This window comes from Lacerta agilis, chromosome 5 (assembly GCF_009819535.1).
Source record: "Lacerta agilis isolate rLacAgi1 chromosome 5, rLacAgi1.pri, whole genome shotgun sequence".
Taxonomy (NCBI): Eukaryota; Metazoa; Chordata; class Lepidosauria; order Squamata; family Lacertidae; genus Lacerta; species Lacerta agilis.
This window is the reverse complement of record NC_046316.1, coordinates 41,155,005-41,176,344: the sequence shown is the minus strand read 5'-3', so window position 1 is coordinate 41,176,344 and position 21,340 is coordinate 41,155,005. Positions and strand designations below refer to the sequence as shown.

General features: G+C 40.6%; 1 protein-coding gene across 4 annotated transcripts in view; it reads right to left on the bottom strand.

Moving 5' to 3' along the window:
• The window catches only part of FAM53B (family with sequence similarity 53 member B), a 112,446-nt gene that overhangs the window by 53,151 nt on the left and 37,955 nt on the right, over positions 1–21,340 (bottom strand). For all 4 annotated transcript variants that reach the window (XM_033149454.1, XM_033149453.1, XM_033149456.1 and 1 more), the window contains 2 exons: positions 21,128–21,182; positions 2,288–3,066 (listed from right to left, as the gene is read on the bottom strand). In XM_033149454.1, coding sequence (XP_033005345.1) covers positions 2,288–3,066; positions 21,128–21,182 — 834 coding nt within the window. The remainder of the gene's footprint in view (positions 1–2,287; positions 3,067–21,127; positions 21,183–21,340) is intronic.

Below are 21,340 nucleotides of genomic sequence, written 5' to 3'. Positions count from 1 at the left end.
CAACACTTTTCCTGGTAAATACAGAAATTTCTGCCACAAATTTTCCTATCACAATTCTAAGAGGACACATGTTTGCAGAATCATGGACACTTAACTCTATTCCAGAGCTGCTTACAATGCTACAGCAATTATAAGCCTCCAATGTACTGCTTTAATATATGCCTGATGTACCTGGAGCCCTGCAGATGAAAAACTAAGCCAACCACATAGGTTTGTTTCATTCAGAGGTCCCTTTTACACCTCCTGCTTCCAGCCTCTACCACTTCCTTGGATACCAGCCTGGAGCAAATGAAACAACCTATATATACCTGGGTACAAACATGAATGACTATATAATTTAAACTGTTTCCACAAGTACAAGAAAATGAAAAGGCCTTCAGTGATGCTAGCTGTGTGATTTCAACTTGGGACTCGTAAAAAATAATAAGGTTGTTTTTACTACCTATCCAGTTTATTAGCTAATAAAGCAGCTTAGCATATTAAATTTCACTGACACACATTTTCAAAGGGGGACTTGCAAGCAGTATAATGTAGTATGTTTCCCCCTGAAATCACCCAAGCATGTTATTTTCTTACCCTTTTTATCTCTCAAACTTCTCTAGAGAAGGAAAAAAGCATTCCCATAAACACAAAAGAAAACGAACTTATTCAATCACCCATAGAGTCGTAAAAGTATTGCAAAGCATCACGGTCTTATAAAACGAAAATAAACGAGTTTCCACTGTCAAAAGTCATTGTGTTGGATAAGGGGAAATAGAGGACAACTGCAGCTTTCTAATCAGCTGTACCTGCCTGGGAGAGTCACTGTTAACAAAAATAGCTAACAAAAATAGCACGTGCAGCACATTTCATCTTGAGCCATATTGATTATGGAAAGGCGGCATACAACTGAAATCGAGGATCTGGCACCATTTTTTAAGGAAGTGTCACTGTAATCCAAAGCAATACAAACAATGGAAAAGGATCATATTTTCACTGCAGTGCAACAGCTGTTTTAAGTGCATGCAACAATGTTGAGAGTAGTACAGGTAGTGAAAAGTGAATGATAGGGGGAGCTTTTTTTGGCTTGCAGAAATCAATAAAGTAAAACAGGAATTATGCCAATAAAGCAGTGTTAATGCACTGCTGCTGGAGGGTTGGGGAAGCTATCAGATCTTTAAACCCTAGTTTATCTCTGTTCAGCACAGGGGTATCTTTATTTTATCAACAAGTGTATGCCTATAAATTACAGACAAAAGAAATGCAAGAAAACCCGTGAATATTAGGTAATAAGATGAAGCTGGTTTGGAGTCCTGTTCTCCGAAGGGTTCTTGTAGCTTAGTTATGTACCACACAATTTTAAAGGCCACTTATCTCACAAATGGATTCTGAAAGTTAAGAATTTATGGGAGCAACATCCTCCCTGATGTGCACTTCAGATCTCTTGTCTGCTCACACTTTGGATTCCTGACTAAAGGAGAAATTTTTGACCTCTGTTTCGCAACTGAAAATGAAACGTAATAAAGAGGTGGAAAATTACAGAAGACAAGACTGCTTGAAGTCAACACTCATAGAGAGCAAAGTCCCCAGTTTTGAGAATTCATCCAGAAATAAAACAAACACTAAGTACCCTTCAGGTTTTCCTTGGCTTCCCACAGCACGTGCTTGAAATAACCTCTTCTGCAATTTCTTACAATAAGTTAGTTTTAATTAAAAACCAACCCATTTCTTGCTGAAGCTTATGCTGCCTATCTATAGGAAACACCATTTCATTCATATAAGGCTGAGCTATCTAAAGTTATGCAACAGCCATCGACTTTTTCAGACCCAGAGCTCACTTTTAACCCAAACTTGAATTTGGGTTGACCTATTTCTTAATCTTTTGCCATATAAGTGCATGGTGGTCATGCTCCTGTTGTGACCGCCCTTGGATCAGGCCATCACCCACCAGTTGAAGACCAGTGAGTTACAGATTATGAATATAAAGAAATTTTCAGAAGAAAAACCTTTCATATTAGGGCATGGAGGGCTAGTGGTTATGATCCTAAATATCAAATCCATTAGAAAAACTATCAGTCTCCTACTAATAAAAGGAAAGGCCTGAAACAATTACCTCTACTCCAAGCAAGCAAAACAAAACACACAATTGAACCAGGTTTTTTTTTGGGGGGGGGTCAACCAGCTTCCCGCTTTTGTTAATTACACAGTATTACCACATCAGTGTGTTGCACACTGTCTATAATGTAAATACATACTTTATGTGTTTTGTAAATGTTTGGCCTAACCATTCGATGCAATTAACCCTTACCTGGGTCATCTTGGCAAGATCCAGTGAAGGTCTTTGTTCCTTTACTTCTTCAGGCCGCCGTCGTTTAATTCCAACTTTCTTGTCGTTAAGGACACATGGCTGGGACCGGCTTCGGGAAAGCCCATTGGAGCGCCTTGTCAGCTCTGGGGTTGAGGCAGGTGTGCTGCTGGCTGAGGGCTGGCAATATTCCGAAAAAGAAATCTGATCATGGGAGCAGGAGAGAGACCGCTGGATGTCAACCCTGCCACCTTCTACAGAGCCATGGTCGCTGCCCCAGATATCACTCGCCTGCCCATAAGTGGCTGACCTTCTCATTCCTTGGCATGGCTGACATCCTAATCTGTTGCTAAATGCAGACTGGTCGTAGGATGAGGAAAGAGTGTTTGACCTGGAAGGAAGGCTAAAGCTTGAACTTCTCTGCATGGTGGTGAATCCATTGGAATAGCGCTGGACACTTCCGCCACTGTAACACCGTCTCTTTTCTACAGGAGTCCAGACCTTTGATCCTATAGGCCTCCATGAAGCCCTACAGCTAGACATCTCATCAGAAAAAGAGAGCGACCTACATTGGCGTTTGCTGGGAGGTGCTGAGGGATTGCCATTGCGGTCACTGAGGCTGAGGTCTTTGATCAAGTTGGTCACTGCGCATGTGCTAGCTGCCTCTCTCTGCCATATGGTGCTTTCTTCGCTTTTGTCAGGCAGGCAGTCCCAAATGCTGGTGCTTGGCTGATCGATCTGAAGGGGACATTTCCTACTGAGATCTCTCCATCTGTCATTTTCTAATTTGGAAATGATAAAATGATATACATTCGTTAGCACCAATTAGCAATATGGTTCACCTGCCATATTTAAAACAACAACAACAACAAAAACAAAAACTATATATCTCATGGGACACTTCGCTATAAACTAGTTAATTGTTAGAATTTGGCTTGACAAGTAACTGATTAAGGACAGAGGGGCAAACAAGCTAGTTATCTAAGGAACAGCAGCAGCAGAAAATATTGAAAAACAAGCGGCAGTGTGCCCCCCTTTTTCATGAACAAACTCCTTTAATGTAAAAATATATTGAGCTGACTTTAAAAACAACAACTTAAACATAAAGGTTTAATGTGAATGCAAGAGTTTAAAGAGGGTCAAAAATCAAGACAGGCACAGTATTAAACATTGAAGTTGCTCAGCCTATATAAATTGATGTCAGTTCTTTGTTCTGTGATGAACAGTAGCAGTACAGACGTAATGTTCTCCATGGCTAAGAATGCCATCTTTTCAATAAGACCCACTTTCATCCAGGCACAGCTGCTGTTCTTTGAGCAGGTCTGCAGCAGTTTGAAGATCTAGGCTGGCTGCTGTGTTATCTAGCAGCGTTTTGGTGCTGTATTTTGTTCTATTTCCTCATAGGAAACAAACACAATTATATTTTGTTTCCATGCAAACATGAATAAAAGGCAAACAGTTAAGCCATTTTGAATACACACTGGACTCAATGGCAACAATGAGGAAGAAGTGAGTTGTTTTTTTAAACTGAAAGGGCACTGCAAGTCCAAAACACTTAGGTCGGAGATCAACATATGCTAGTTATTAGGTGTGTGTATGGATAAACTTATTTGCAAGCAAGCAAGCAAGACCATCTATCACAAGGATAGTCATAATTTTATAACTTGGATTTGTAAACAGAAACTTGTATTGAATATGTAACGATCACTGTTAAATTTTAATATGATTATGCCCAAAATGATGAAGACAAGTAGGGCTAAATCTGGAAAAACAAACAGGCTATTCATCATTATAAGCCGCTAGGGTAATACAGCTCCACCAACAATGACTAAAATAATAAAATGCTTCCAGTAATATAATAATGTTTAAAGTCAAAAGGTTCATATTTAAGACCCCACACAGAAGGATGTCCTGAACTGCATGCCCACCCCTTGTTGTCTTCTTCAACTAGCATTTACAGACAGATCCCACACTACCCATCCATCAAAATGCTGAGATCTGTTTTTGGATACAGCTATCAGTTCTGTTTCCCCCCTCACTTTAATGATCACAATGCAAAGCAAGAAATACACATTTAGCAATTACAGCTATGTTTAGATGTCACTTATTTTCCCACCATATTCACTGCAGCCAACAGAGCATTCTCAGGTCAGGTCACCAGACAAAAGAAACAGAAATAGAAGCTAATTTTACTGGCACGCTGCCATGACCCTCAGGGTTCAGACATCACGTTTTACAATACAAAAAGCTTTAGTGAGTCCATACAAAAGGACACAGGATACCTGTCTCTTTCAACTTTATTTTTGCATGTGCAACTATAAATCTTTTAAAAGAGGCAAATCAAGCAGCACTCGATCTTTTTTTTTCTCCTTTCCCCCTCTGCAAAGCTACCTGCTGACCACTCTACCATATGCATTCTGTTTAGCTTCCCCACATCATTCCCAGCCAGCTTGAGCTTCCAGAGACCCAAGGTTGGGGAAGGCTGGAGTAAAGCAAAGTAGCCGAGAGACCATATTGCTAAATCCACACACTAGAGACTATATCTTACAAAAGGGCATGGGGCAACTTGGTCCTAAAATATAAAGGAAGCACAATGCAGATCTTTCAGGATCTAACAGAAGAAAAACTGCAAAAGAACCATGTTTACTAGCCTTATTACAGCTGTGCTGTAGTAAACTGTTGTATGTGGAGGTTTCTCTCCTAACGTCTGGTCCCGATATAGGATGGTCTGGCAAACAACCAATCTGCCTTGGAGGTTCCTAAGCAGGCCATCTGTCATGTATGACCTAGTAGAGATTCTTGCATTGCAGGGGGGGGGTGGACTAAATGATGCTCAGGGGTCCCTTCCAATTCTACAATTCTATGATTCTATATAAAAAATATTAACTAAATAAATATGAATCTATTTTGAATATCTGGAGGCACTGACAGGTGTATGAGTATGTGTTTTACCTTTCACAATTTCTGGTGGCAATTTTGACTAAGGCAGAGGTGATTAGGGTAAACAGTCTGTGCGTATAGGATTGTGCTGTCAGCTCCATCACTAGATCCTCTTTCCATAGAATACAAAAACAAGGATGGGCTGGTGGGCATGGCGGAAGAAGCCTAAGTGTCTTTTGAACCATGTACATGCTTTGGTTTGTAAGCCTCAGCAACCTCTCCTTTTTTGGGGGGGGGGGGTAGAAATCCTCTTCTCCCGTTAAACAAAAAGATATTTGACATAAACATATTGCCTTTACTATTATGCACTGGATTCAAAGCAACTTGTGAATACAAGACTACATATTCATATAGCGATCCTTGCTCTGTAACTTCCGACTTCTGTTTTATCCATTGATCCAGTTATGGCAAAGAGAAAACAGAACAATTATTAGAATGGGGGGGGGGTTTGCATAACTAAAAAGCTCTGAAAAACGTATGAATAGATGGTTTCCTCCCCACCCCCAGTAAGTGTTTTGTGGGCAAAAAGACACTGAAACAATAACTACATAATAATTCACCATAGGCAGCTTACTCATTTCGGCATTTCACCTACATCTGCTGTGGTTGACAGCTATTAAGGCTTGCTGACTTAAATGTGCCTGACACTAGCTTTGTTAAATAATAAGCCACGAAAAAGCGGTGGAGAACAACGGGTTCTGTGCTATTATCTGAGAGTGATGCTTTTTCCTTCTCTCTCTCAAGAGACAAAGGAAATCAAAAGATTGGAACTGAAACTGCTAATGCATGAAATATGCTTTAACCATATTTGAAAGCCCACTTAACATCCTATTCAGCACAAACCATAAATAAAAACTGATTTTTAGAAACCAGTGTTGCTCGTTCTTATGATCAAACCCAAGTCAATTTAATTGTCCACTGAATGTAGCTCAACCTCAACATCCTAACAATTTGGATAAATGAAAGGGCTATTTCAGTGGGGGAATATATACATGGTGGATTCAGAGCTTGGGGCGATGGAGATTTTAATAAGATGATTCTAACTGTGTGTGTGTGTGTGTGTGTGTGTGTGTGCAAGCTAGCACACATATACTGTGGATATTTATTAGGAGAGAAGCCTGTGAAGCAATAGATGGTGACAATATAAGTGCCAAGAAAAAAAAGATTACTCTTATCAGCAAATGATGTGAAAGTCCTCATCATTCTTGCTGCCCTCCGTTTGTAATCTAGGATGAGGGCAGGGAACAAACCCTATGAGGTCTTCTAAAACATACCACTGTCCCCCAAGGTCTCCATTTTACAATTTAGAGGTTTTCCACTCAAAATCTGAATACAATCCCTCCTCACTCAATCTCCATATGCTCCTCCCAGCTGTCTTTGCCAATGTTATTGACTGCCACTATCCTTTACATCAGACACAATTTTTCTGTGTACAGTGTTGGCTGGCACTTCCTGTTGCTATTTAGATGCTTCCTTATGATGTCCAAAATTGACTTGTTTTCTCGCTTTAAAGGGATTATCTGCCTTATTACACTGCCATGCTGACATAATTACTGCAGCGGTGATGCAGCCAGAAGCTTACACAGAGGAACTCTATTAGGATGGCCAAGTGTCCTGCTTTACAGAAGACTGTCCTCTCTTTAAAATGGTGTCTGTTCCATGGACATTCAAAAGCTTTAGAACCATAAGAAGGGAAGGCCGAGGCCCTGAAGTTGCCCATTGACTCTTTGCAGCTGGACACAGACAGATCACCTGGCCACAGTCTTCCCTACTATGAGGAGATGAGTTCTACTCTTATTTTTCATTTTATCAATTTTCTTTGCAAAACAAAACAAAAAAGTAAAGATGCAGCATAAACTAATAAATGAGCATACAAACTCTCAAGCAAGCATAAATAAATAAGCAAACAAAGTATTATATGTAAAGACCAATAGTTACTCCTTAAAGAGTTTCCAACAATACATATGGTTGCATATTATCTTGAGCCTTGTTGCACTAATACATCCATTCTTCAGTAAATAAATTATCCCTTTGCCTGCATTCTCTTAAATGCAGTGGTTGGTTTAACCATTATAGTATTTATTTATAAGCTTTTATAGACATACAAATTAGCATATGCAATTCTATGCAAACCAATGTTGTCTTTCACCTTAATTTTTGTTGATGTGTATTCTTTTTGGGGACAATATGCAAGTGGCTACTCTAGACAGCTTGATCACACACCACTGACCCCATTGACCACACCTCCATGATCTGCAAGTCTAGTGGGCACCAGCTGCCACTGGTATCAGTTTAGCTTTTCGGCCTATACATTTTCAGTCTTCATTGGAAAGAAAACAACAATAACCTGAGCAGTTCACCTTAGAGGTCATCAGTGTTGTGGTTCTATAGTCTATTCAGGGAAAGCCAGTGGCTCACAGGCTAAGGATGTTTTTCTTACAAAACAATATCAGGTGACATGATGCAATAGACTATTCACCCAGCCATAGCTGCACATGATAAAAACGGCAATATAAAAATGTCAGTACTGTCCTCAAAATTGTTTCAGGGAAAATATCAGAATATTGTACTTTCATCACCTGTGTGTGCTTTAGCAAGAACATTATACCACAGGAAAACTGAGAAGGAAAGCCAACATTTTGGATTCTGAGCTGGTCTTTCTATGAGAAACAAAGTTCATATGCCCTTGAAGACATCTGGAAGGAAAATATACAGATAGAGAACCAAGAACTGGCAGGCCTTGGTTAGAATTAATGGCTAAATAGAGAAGAATACAGAGCTGATCACTAGCTGATGACCTAGTTTTATGAATTAGAACACTACTGCAAGAAAACTGGAGCACTTCTAACAATGATTCAGCTAAAGCAGACACTGGCTAGTGTGAACTTTGTAAACTCTGATGCAGCTAGACAATACTGGTGTCACCATTGCAAACAAAATATTCTTGCTCTTTTGAGCACTTGCTGTGCTGCTAACCCAAGTGTGCTTTCTTTTTTTTATTTCTGTACTGCAGTGCCTTAAATCAGGAAGTGACAGCACTCACTAATAACAAAAAACCCATATGAAATTAGAAAACTGGAATTAAAATTATATTTGAAGATATATAAATAATGTCCTATATAGACATAAATGTTTCTATTATTTCGTTGAACTAAACTAAAAAATAAAAATAAAAAAGATGTTCACTCTGTTCTACTACAGAGATAACTGGAAGGATTATCCATACTTTATTTGTACAGAACTCCTGCCGATTACAATTCTGCAATTACTCCTCATCTTTATTTTTTCCAGGCCTCAGTTTCATAGACTGTGAACTCTCTGGAGATTTTGAAGCATCTGTTTTCAGTTACCAGAGCTTTCACTTGGGTGGTTGTAGTTGGCAAGCAAAATGGAGCCACCAAAAATAAAGAGTAACAGGGTCCTAAGGAAACCAGAAGTTGGGCTGATTGTGCGAGTCTATCAGTCAAGTCTTTGGAGGCAAGGGAAAGATGGAGCTGGCCTGCACAAATTCCTCTAATAGTTTCTAGTAAGGGTGAGGATTATGGGGATAAGTACCATGAGATTTAAAATCTCACAGCCTTGCACTACACAAGACACATTTTCTCCTTCCAAGTTTCCAAAGCTACACCACCACTTAGAAATAAAGGACTCAAGTTTCGGGGTCTCTCTCTCTCAGCAGACCTCACTTCCCAAATCTGCTCCAGGGGATGGTAGACTCTTCCCCCAAAAAAAGTCTTGGGGGGGGGAGAAGGAAATCCTGTTTTATCGTTTGCGAGGTACAGCAGCCCTTTTGGGCTCCATGATCTTGTGTGCGTTACATGGCTCACGTGGGAGCATGAGGGGAAGACATGCATCCCGGTTTTGCGACTCAAGATGTTGGAAGGTATGGAACAGTATGGAAGGGCATTTTGAAAAAAAGGAAAGTGTCGTTCATAGGATCAGACTTCATATATAAAGCTAGGTCAATGGCTTGGGGGGGGGGGCGTTAATATTCTTGCTCACTATTCCTTAGCTGGCACAAGGCCTACTGATGTAAATGCAGCTTTCCCCTGCAGAAAAGTTTGGGAGTTGGAGCCAGCCAAACTTAGGTATTACCTATGAGCTGAATTGGCAGGTATTCCATTAGTAACAACTGCAGGTAGAGGTTGTTTTCCACTTGTGGTTGTGAATTTTAATTTTCCGTTGTGACTAAAGAACTATTTCAGAAGCTGATTATGAAGGAGATGCACTATGCTGCTTGCTCAACAGGTGTTATGTTGATATTGTTCTATAACGGGTGGGGAACCTGTAACCCTTCACATATTTTTGGACTCCGACTCTCATCAGCTTCAACCAGTGTGGTCAGGCATGATGGGTGCTATAGTCAGTCCTGCACTCAATGGAGGGGCACAGACATAAAAACAAACATTATCAATGCCAGTTATACTTGATATCTTAATAATTACATTTAAATTTTAACAAACACTGTTAGATCATAATAAAAAACATAAGTTATCAAATAAATAGGGCAAATGGGGGAAATGGGTCTATGATCTTTTTCTGTGACATAAATTATATAAAACAACATACTGCAGCAACTCAAAGTCTTTATAGGCTTTGTGATATTTCGAAGTCTGGGTGGGGTTTGGGCATACAAAATGGTTTGGATCACACAGTGCAGAGTTTTCTTTGCCAATATTTTATCATGATCTCTTGCACCTGCATTTAATTTACTTCCTTGTGTACTATTTGCCTGGTACGCCAAGAGTGTTAGGAAACCAGCAGTTTGTACTTTCCATTGCACACTCCATTTATGAAATATGTGGCTTCTCATTGTAGAATGAGTTTAATGGCAGTAATTAGCTGGCAGTGATGACACAGAAACCACTTGTGCTTTCCTGCTGCACCCAACACATACACACAAAGATTTTCAAAGATAAAGCATCTAGGTTGAAAAAAAAAATGAAATGACAGCACAAAATATGCCTCATCAGAATAAAGCAAGGTCTGTGGCTTACACACATGCATACTGGACCCAACATTTTGCTCCAAGATGAACAGGTTAATATTTTCTCCAAAGCCTTCTTTGTTTCTTAATCTTAAAAGATAAAAAAGCCTTTCCCCAAAATTAAAAGTTTTTTTTTTTCCTCTTAAGGAAATAAGTACATGCATTCCTCTCCTCCCAACAATCCACTTATTTGTTTTAGATGGTATGACATTGCTTCATCTAAAAATGAACTCGGTGCCACTGTGCTGAAGAAATGGAGACAAAACAAGAGAGAGGAACCAGCCTATTTAGGTGAAGTCTGCGGTTTAGAAGCATTTGTGTGTGCCCGTACACAGATACACAACCAAAAACATACTGAAACATGCTGCAATATTTTGCTGCAGGTCTCACTGGTATTTTCTGTTTTTAATTCTAGAGCCTATGGCATAGGACGGGTGACAAGCCTTCCCACTGCTCTTTCCCTCTAATACTACTAATAAATACAAAATAAAATAAACAGAACATTGCTGAGATCAGAATGAATTAGCAATATCACTGTGTAACTGAAATCCTTTTGCACAAAGTTCCCACAAAGCAAGATGGTTTGAGTCTTCTCCCTACGCCATCTCCTGCTCCAACACACACATGGTCTTTAGAAATACAGGTGCTAAAACCTTCCTTTACTGATGTAAAACTGAAAAAGTATATGGTTAAATTGGCCTGGACCTACCAGTCATGCCACTTGGTAAATAGAATATGCTTGGTTGCCAAGTTGTCCTTGGTAACACAAAAGGTATCAAAGTTATTTTTCCATGTTCCCTAAGAAACTGAGAGTCCAAAATCATTCTGGACAGAGGTGACATTTCCTGTAATTCTTTGCGGCGATGTTTTCCAAACATGCCCAAGCATGGCCAGATCACGTCCTGGAAAACATTTGCTTTGAATTGTCGCTTCGTGACATCATTTAGCTGATTTTGGAATGATAGGAAAATGCCCTTTTCTGTGTCCAAAATGAGTGTGCAACTTCACTATGCATACCTGGGACAAATAAAGTGCATTCAAGTGTTTTTCATGTGTGTTTTGTGTGTGAAAAAGACAACAGGCCTAAGAAAGATCAAGGCCAGAAATTGGCACCTCTGCCCAATAAGGAATCACTCATCTGAAAATCTGCTTTGCTCATCAGACCTACGCAGCTATTCCCCGAGGACACTGGATAACCTGTACTTGGCACCACTTGAACAAACATCAAGTATAAGAAAGGGCTGAGGAGAGACTAGAGAGTGCAGAGTCAGGGTGTGGCTACTCCCACACACATACATGTCTGCTTCTGTCAAAAAAACCCAAAAACAACAGGCCAGCATCCCCGATTCAGTCCTGCAGATGACACATTAAGATTTCACATCAGAGCTAGCTTACCAGCCAATGCAAGGGTCCCCTATCACACACAATCTTCAGGGAGAGTGGTACTGTTGATGCAAAATGGGGGGGGGGGTTAACTTCTTTCTATAGATTAATTAGCCGAAAGAGCAAAGTGTAGTCAACCAAAATGGAATAAGAGCTTCACTCAAATTATTTCCTGTTATACGTACATAGCAATTAGTCATTTAGACAATCTGTTTTATGTGGACACTTCATAACAGGAAGAGGTGAGGCATACAAGTTTGGAAACAACGCTGACAGATTGAAGAGCTTGAAATCCTGATTCAGGAGCCTCAGAGTTCCTTTTTGTTTCTTCAGAACTCTTATATCGATTTGCGTAAGGCGTGAACTCCTAACTGTAGCCTCCATCTCACACTCTTTGTTTCCTAAGAGCACCACAGCCCACTTCACCTCAGAAAGGTTGCCTCAGAAACCACCAAAGTAGTCATATTTAACAGGAATTCCCCCACACCTAAGCTGGTGTGACGATGTAGAACATTCATCACCAAGCCCCACTGTTCTCTTGCAAACAAACCAGCAAACATTTACACCCCACTTCCCCACAGCAATGCCAGAACAGAGAAGCAGCCCACAACCCACTTAGGCATAATAGGAAGGAAGCCCCTTCTCCCACCATCTGTTGCTGGTGTTATAGATCACAGGAGGCACACCTGTGGCCCTCAGTATGTTGCTGCCCTATTTATTTATATTTTATTTAACCAATGTCCAATTGCAATAAATGAAAGTTTGTCAGAAGACCTCCCAGCTGCTTACAATGGATAGCCTAAAATTAAAAATGCCATTAAGAAACAAACATTCAAAACTAGCTACATAAATATATATATAACAGAAAATAGAATCAGCAGTTCTAAAACACTTGTCAAAATTGCATGCTAAAGTTCCGTGTCTGGGTAGGCTTGCTGAAAGAAAAAAAGGGGGTTTAGCAGGAGGCAAAAACAAGACAGTGGAGACACCTGCCTAATATCAATGGGCAGGAACTTCTGAAATATAGGTGCTGCCACACTAAAGGACCGATTTCTTGCAAGTGCAGAACACACGTTATGTGGAACTTGAAGAAGTGCCAGTTCCACAGATCCAAATGGTCAAATGGGTGCATATGGGCTGAGGCAATCCTTCAAGTAAACTGTCCCGAAGCGGTTCAGGGCTTTATACAGCAATAGTAACACCCTGAGTTCGGCCCAGACTACAACTCCCATCATCCCCAACTATTGGCCATGCTGTCTGTGACTGATGGGAGTTGGAGCTCCACCTTATACAGGCACATCTGAAAGGCCACAGGTCCCCCAGAGGCTGGTGTGGCAGGTGGTGCAAATGATATAGTAGAGCCCGCCACCCCTGGTTGGAGCAAAACCAGCAGTACAGCAAAGGACACTCATTCCTCTCCAGCATTCCAGCACACTATCCATCTCCCATTGGTACTTTTGTACTCAGCACCTCCCAAGTGCAAAATTAGATGATCCATTTTGGAAGGAAGAGTGCAGCAAAATGTCCTTATTCCTAACTATCTATTAAGCACAAGTCACATAGCTCTCGTAACAAATGATGCTATTTATATTTTAAAACAACGATGCCAAAATCAAATCAGTGTAGATTTCCTTTTATTATATTTCTAAATTTTGCATCCAGCACTATTTTTCTCCTCCCCCCCTCTCTCTTTTATAAAGCTTTTAAAAATCAGTACAACACAGAAAGTTCCTTTTTACAAAGGCAAAAAAGAGGGAGGAAATAATGCCAGCAAAACTATCCATGTCTCATTAAAGGTAGTACAAATAGATTTAAGTAAAGGTAAAGGTAAAGGGACCCCTGGCCATTAGGTCCAGTCGCGGACGACTCTGGGGTTGCGGCGCTCATCTCACTTTACTGGCTGAGGAAGCCGGCGTACAGCTTCTGGGTCATGTGCCAGCATGACTAAGCTGCTTCTGGCAAACCACAGCAGCGCACAGAAACTCCGTTTACCTTTCCGCTGGAGCGGTACCTATTTATCTACTTGCATTTTGATGTGCTTTCGAGTGGCTAGGTTGGCAGGAGCTGGGACCGAGCAACAGGAGCTCACCCCGCCGTGGCGATTTGAACCACCAATCTTCCGATTGGCAAGCCCTAGGCTCAGTGGTTTAGACACAGCGCCACCCGTGTCCTTTGCTTTAAGTAGCAAGCGAATATTTTGCCCAGTTACTGATGTTTATTGAATCATGGCCACCGAACCTGAGGCAAAGCTGTCGAAGTCAAATTCTCAATGACTAATTCCAAATTAAATAGGGTTATCAATTAACAAAAAGGTTGGCAGCAACCATTTTTACCTTTTGCCCTTGCTTAAGAAAATGCTAAACTACTAATTAACAGCGGCAATAAGGAATACATCAAAGCAAAATTTAAAAAATGAATGGACATGTTATGAGGAATATATGGCCAAACATTACTCAAGGGACGATGTGCTTGCATGTCTAGATTAAGAGATATGGAGATAAATAAAGGGAAAATAAAGATTAAGAGGATAAGAAAATGTATTATAAAGAATGATAATACAGAATGCATATTGAGAAAAGGATTTATGACAGAAGAAGAAATGTTGCTGGAGGGGAGTCAGAGGGGGGAGGGGTTATGGGAGTATGATTTGCTTGTTTTGATTAGTATGTATTTTTTTCTCAATTTGTTTTATGGATTTGTATATTTTAATTTAAAATTTCAATAAAGTTTCTTAACATTAAAAAAATAAAATAAAATAAAATAAAATAAAAAGAAAATGCTAAACTACCGTGGTTGCAGGCTGCATTAAAACAATAAGAGTTGGAAGGTGCTTTGCAGTCCCATTGCTCGATGCAGGAAATCTAGAGAATCCCCAATATATGGTTGTCTGCCTTCTGCTAGAAGACCACAGCAAGGGACAAACCACCAACTCTAGGAAATTGGTTCCATTGCTGAACTGCTCTTACTGCTTACTTTAATAAAGAAGGAGCCAAGAAAGATCAAATGCTTATAATTCCATAATGTAAAGGGTTCAACGTATAACCCAGAAAAATAAATTGTAACATGAAAGGCTAAAAGCTGTGTCTATGCTCCCCATCATCTGTCACTAGACTCACACGCTGAAAATGAGGAGTGAATGAAACTTCCCTCAAACTGGCTCTGTAAGAATTTTATAGTTTGATCCATAAACTGTTGTATGTTTGTTGAAGTAGTGCCTGCCAATTCTACTGGTTTCCTAATAAAGCATGTGGCTGACCTATAAGAAGTGGGAGGTGCATCCAAATTCTGCCATTACAGCAGAAAATTGTTGACTATTTGGCTTTGTGTTTTATTTTTACCATCACAGCTGAGGGCACTGCTTGGATTTAGCGTCTCAGACATCAAAATCCCTTTGGCCATGTCGACTGCAGATCTAGTGTATTTGACACAGAACTGAGATGAGATAAATGAACATTACCAGTTACATTGTCTATGAGAAAAGCAGCAGATACAACAGAAGATGAGTTTCAATTTTGACCCAGTTCTAACTGAAGTTAAAGATTATTATATCTTTCTCTTGGGCACGTGGCTTTTGCATCTCTTTTCAACAACATGGGTTCCTGCCATGCCAGCTACTTTAAGAAAGTAGTCAACACCCTCAATGCTGTTTGTAAAAGCTCTGCATCTGCTTTAGGTATACAGTGGACGCTTGGGTTGCGAATGCAATCCATGCGGGAGGCACGTTCGCAACCTTCAGGGTTTGCAACCTGCGCCACTGCGTCTGCACACGCGCGTGACACAATTCGGCACTTCTGCACATGTGCAAAGCGGATTTGGTGCTTCTGCGCATGCACGAGCACCGAAACCTGGAAGTAACCGGTTCAGTTACTTCCAGGTTCAGCGCAGTGTGCAACCCGAAATCGTACAACCTGAAGCAGCCGTAACCCAAGGTATGACTGTATTCAGAGCACACACCAGTGTCTGGATATATACAGCAGAATATGTTCAGTGCTTCAACCCCTGGTGTACGGATAAGATGGGAGTCAAAAGCTCCAAAACATTAAACCCCACAGGAGTTCAGCAAATTCTCCCACCTAGCTGTCAAACCTCAGAATAGATGCTGCCTTTATAGGGGACTCTTCCTTAAGAATTGTGCATCATAACTCTGAGCATCAGGCTGCCACCAAGTTACCAATGCTCCTTTAGTAAAACAACAGAATAAATTCATGCAGGAAGGCCCTTTTTACCACTATTAATACTGAACATTCGCAATACAAAATCCTAAAGCTAGCCAAATTCCACTACTGACATGAATGGAGCAACTCTGGGAAAGGCAGCTTGAGAACAGCAGCCAATATTTTCCTTTTAATCTCTAAGAGAGGAATTAGGGTGCAGCATTGCTTTAAATATTTGCTTCAATTCATTCTTTGGCTACAGAACATTTTTTAAAGCAAAAAACCCATAGCTTCACTGCCTAAACATTATGTTGAAGCAGCTTCTCTTTGTGACCCTCCCACCCACTACATTTGTATCCCCTTTTGACTGGAGAAATACAATATTGGCTGTCTGGGAGGATAAAGGAAATATTCTGTTCCATAACAGCAACGATTTATTTGCACATGATTCAAGAGCTACTCAAGCAAGGCATACAAATTGTTCTTGCTCAAGACTGAATTTATAGCAATACGTTTTTCATCTTCTATGCTTTTTCCTGCAAAACAAAACAAAAATGAAGAACAGTATTCTTTACACTCTTCTCTTGGCGGTAATTATACCAATTTCAACATTTTTAAAACTCAGAGGATTCTTGCCCTTTAAGAAAAAGGTGGGGAAAGGATGTAGGGCACTGTGACTTGACAAATATTTGATGAAGATTAATGTTTTTTAATAGAGTATCAAGTGGTATCTGAGGACTTTTCAGATATCTACAGTACATTACCGGTAACTATTCACCAGGAAAGGCTGAAACCCTCTGCCTGTTTACTTGAGAGCAAGCTTCATTGGGCTTAGCAGCACATACAACTGAGTAAAAATGCATATGATTAAGCAGGAATTGGTTCTTTATTGTTTCCCCCTACAAAACTGATTTTCTCCTTAGCAAAACCTTTCCATGACACAGTGTTGTGATGGTAAAAGGTAAAGGGACCCCTGACCACTAGGTCCAGTTGCAGACGACTCTGGGGTTGAGGTGCTCATCTCAATTTATTGGCCAAGGGAGCCGGTTTGTACAGCTTCCAGGTCATGTGGCCAGCATGACCTAAGCCGGTTCTGGCGAACCAGAGCAGCACATGGAACGCTATTTACCTTCCCGCCGGAGCGGTACTATTATCTACTTGAACTTTGTGCTTTCGAAACTGCTAGGTTGGCAGGAGCTGGGACAGAGCAATGGGAGCTCACGCCATCACGGGGATTCGAACCGCTGACCTTCTGATCAACAAGCCCTGGCTCTGTGGTTTAACCCACAGCGCCACCCACGTCCCATTGTTGTGATGATCCGAGACGCAAATTAATGCTAATGAGCATATATAGATACTTTTTCTCCAAATATAACTGTGTTATGATAAGTGTGTGTGTGCGTGTGTGTGTGTGTGAGAGAGAGAGAGAGAGAGAGAAAGAGAGAGAGAAGGAGAGAGAGAGAGATTGTCAATGGATGCTACTAGGAAATATACACACACATTTTCCCCAAATAAAGCTGATAAAAAGTTGTTTCCATCACTTTTTAGGGACATGCTTCAGTAATTGTCATCAAGCAATGGCTAGTGTGAAAGTGACAGAAGGACTGAAATAAAACAAAGCCTGAAAAGGGAAAACAGCCCCTTTTCAGACAAACTGAAAGCCCTAAGAAAGCTAATGATAGTACTCTAAAAGAGTATTATATTATATTATATTATATATATTATATTATATTATATTATATTATATTATTGAACGCCAATAACTTGGTTGGGTTATAAAGCCTAAAAGCAACTAAGCTACAGAAAGAGGGAAAGCCAAAAGCATGCTATTTTTTTATACAAAAAATGGCAAAAAAACTCAATATTTCCATCAAACTCAAATGTGTGAAGTTTTCATAGATTATACACTTTTTTAAAATAGGGAACGTGAGAACATAATAGAAGTATTGGAAGGTATGGCATAAGCAAACTTGAGACCAAAGTCCTATTTATATGTGGGGCAAATGCATGTGGGCTTAAAATGGAAAGGGGGCCCATATACAAACCCACACCCAACATCCATACAGTTCCACTTCAGATTTTCATGTGTTAATCTTGTATGTCTAAAGAAGAATTCTAAGCATGTTTGGTCGACCACACTCAACATCCCTCCTCAGTGCTAAAGAGGTTCTGCAAAAGTGTCTGGCTTGCCTAGCCTTCTCTTTAAAGCAAGTTGACATAACTGACAGCACCAACAGTAAAGTTTTCCCATGACTTATAAAGCAGTAGATATAAGTCACCCTTTCCCATTTGCCTCAGTCCATGCTCTGGGCAAAGATGGCCTGGCACAGAACTTACCCTGTTATCATTGCAGTGCTAGACTTGCACAACAGCTTATCAAGGACATTGTTGTTTCATTCTATGGATATGAGCAGCTTTATCCATTTCTCTTTCCACCACCCCCCCCCCGCCCCGTCTCTGCTGAAATCCAAATGGACAATTAGTTCTCACACCATCCTGCCTATATTAGACTGGTTGGGCACAGAAGAACAGAAGAATGGTGGAGGAACCAGCTGGGAAACACCCAAGGAAGAAGGCTCAAAACCCAGGGAGTGGTGGTAGGACAATGGTGAGTGATCACAAGGAGAGAGGGAGAAGACTCAAAAGAGGAGGTGTTGGAAGCTGAGGAGGTCACAGGCTTACTGAGCTGGGAAGACAGTGGCACGAAAGAAGTTCAGAAGCTGAAGCTGAAGCAGGAGGCTGGGAGGAGAGAAGCCAAGAGGCAGAGATGAGGCAGGATGGTAAAGAGTCATGGTGCCTTCCCCTCCTGCTGTAACAAGCTCACCTCCTCCATTGTCTCCCAGAACCAGAAGAGACATGAAAAGGGCGGAGGAAAGATTGGCAACACACAGACATAGTCTCTGGTTGCTTGGAAAATACCCTGGATAGGAGGGGACTTTGGCAGCTGTGGAGAGGCGGAAAACCTTCAATATCAGCAACTGCTTCATGGGGGCAAGACCTACCAGAGATGAGTTGCTGTGCTCATAGGCCTGACACTCCTGTGCAGAACATGTTTTTGCTAATAAGGAGTTAACTCTAACTGTATAGTGTGATTTACTGCTGGACTCCGTGCTGACATTGCCTCGTTAGACTTAGGCGACTAGAAAGCCAGCCAAGCGCTCTCTCTCTCTCTCCCTCTTCACGCCAGTTCCCAGATTGTCCCATGTGGCAGTATATTTCTTGACTTCCATTGGCTCTAATCCAAATCCAAATTGAAATAATGCCTTTGTCTTGACCCTTTGCATGAGTAGGAACAAAACTATCTAATCAGAAATAGCTTGGCAGTGGAATTTATTGTGGCTGTCAGCAATGACTATCTGGGCAAGTTTCAACAATGGTTGGTTAACCTGGGCCAAGGAAGAAGAGATGGAAGAGCTGACTACACATTACAAAGCAAAACCAACATAATGCCCATGGGATGTGCTCTTTTCACTCAGCTGACAAAGAAAATTGCACTGGGGTGCTCTGGTCAGCGAGGTCAACGATTAGGTTCCCCTTGGAAACAGGACACTTAGCAATAAAGACCACATCAGTGTAGCTGAACAGGAAATTTTTTTTTATAGAAGGTAGCCATAAAAAGCTTCTTAGACTTCTATATATTGTTTGGCTAATTGATTTGGTATTACTTGTTTCATGTTTGATTCTTCACATAAAACATAAATAGAATAGACTATTTTTGTCACTTTGGTTTTTTTTTTTTTTTGGTTTTTTTTTTTTACCTTTGAAGCCTGCACCTTCCATCTGAAGCAAAGAATCATAATAATTCACAAACACTTTGTATTTCCCCCTCACTCTCATCTCAGATGACTTCCCTGTCTGGAAGCTTGAGAAATGTCTCTCCTAATATAGTTGCTCAGCTCCCATTAATACTAATGAGGGTAATGCCTGTGAATGGTGGGGACACATTCTTGTTTGTAAAGTACCAGCTTTTGTTATAGAATAGTGGGGCCTAAAGTTTTAATGGGTCTGGAGGTCATTGCCCAGTATATAAGAAACTAATGACACAATGCAGTACTACATCTTTCAGAACTGCCAGCCCTCCAAGAGCATCCAGCCAAACCTCAACACCATAACACACACACACACACACACACACTCAAACGAATGGCAGCTTGTGTGCCAGTCCAGTATGAACTTTGTTGACTGCAGCACAAGAATACCAATTAAATAGTGATTGCCAATTATTATTGCTTCTTTTTTTAAATACTATACTGTGAAGTTTTTAAACATTACACTACACTTCCTCTTAAACACTACACAGCTAGGAATGAATGGATCACCTTCACTTTTAGTATTACAAGATAGCCTGGAACTACTCAGCAATGTGAAACCCCTGTCTGGAGCAAGAGAGAATTATACATGAAGGCCGGCAAATTTTTAGTTCATACCTGTGAATAAATGGAACCGATTATCAAGCATCACTAAACGTAAAGTTTGAATATACCAGATGTGTCACTGAGTTGGTTTTTCAAGACACTAAGATGCTTTGCTTGGAATCTGGAATCCTAGTCAGTTGTCTCAATTGAGTACATCTGGTTTAGACTGGAGTGAAGATGGGTGATTTACTAACTTCTACAATATTTGAGATGAGACTGAGGTCACCTGGAGTTTTGACATGCAGGGCACACATAGAGCTCATCAGCTGAGCGCTATATTGTGTAACATAAAGCAGATCAACTGCCAACCATATGGAATTCAAAGAAAAGCACATGAAAAATTAGGAAATGGATTTCTCAGCTTGCAAAAAAACAAACAAACAACCCAGTTCTTTCTTGTAACAAAACACTGAATCAGCTCCAAGTAGGAATGAGTGAGAACCACGTAGCAAAATTTGGAGAAGTGAAAATTCTGAAAGATTAATGTGTTTTGGTTCATGTATTGCTTTTGAAGTGCAGATTAGTTAGATTTGCCTTTAAAAGAAGAGAAGAAGAGTTTGGATTTGATATCCCGCTTTATCACTACCCGAAGGAGTCTCAAAGCGGCTAACATTCTCCTTTCCCTTCCTCCCCCATAACCAACACTCTGTGAGGTGAGTGGGGCTGAGAGACTTCAAAGAAGTATGAATAGGCCAAGGTCACCCAGCAGCTGCATGTGGAGGAGCGGGGAAGCGAATCTGGTTCACCAGATTACGAGTCTACCACTCTTAACCACTACAGCACACTGAATTAAATTTCTCCAGCCAAATAATGTGCACAAAAATGCACATTCTATGGTAAAGTATGCAAAAATGCATATAACTGAAAATGACAGATTCACCCATCTGTGGCTCTGGGAGCCCTGTTGCATTTCCCACCAGCATTATAACATGCAATAAAAATTAGAAGCTTTCTCCTTACTCACCCATAATTCCACAAGAAAAGAGAGTAGGTCCTTGACTCATCTTCTTTGGCGTGTGCTGAAACACAACCAGGAAAAGCTATCACTGAGGTTTAAGAATTCTGCTGAAATACATGGTTCATGGCCAAATGCTATTTCAAGGATCCGAGTAACGCTCAAGAGCACAGATCAATGAAAAGGTGTAGACTGAGTCAAATGTACAATTCAGCAAAAGGG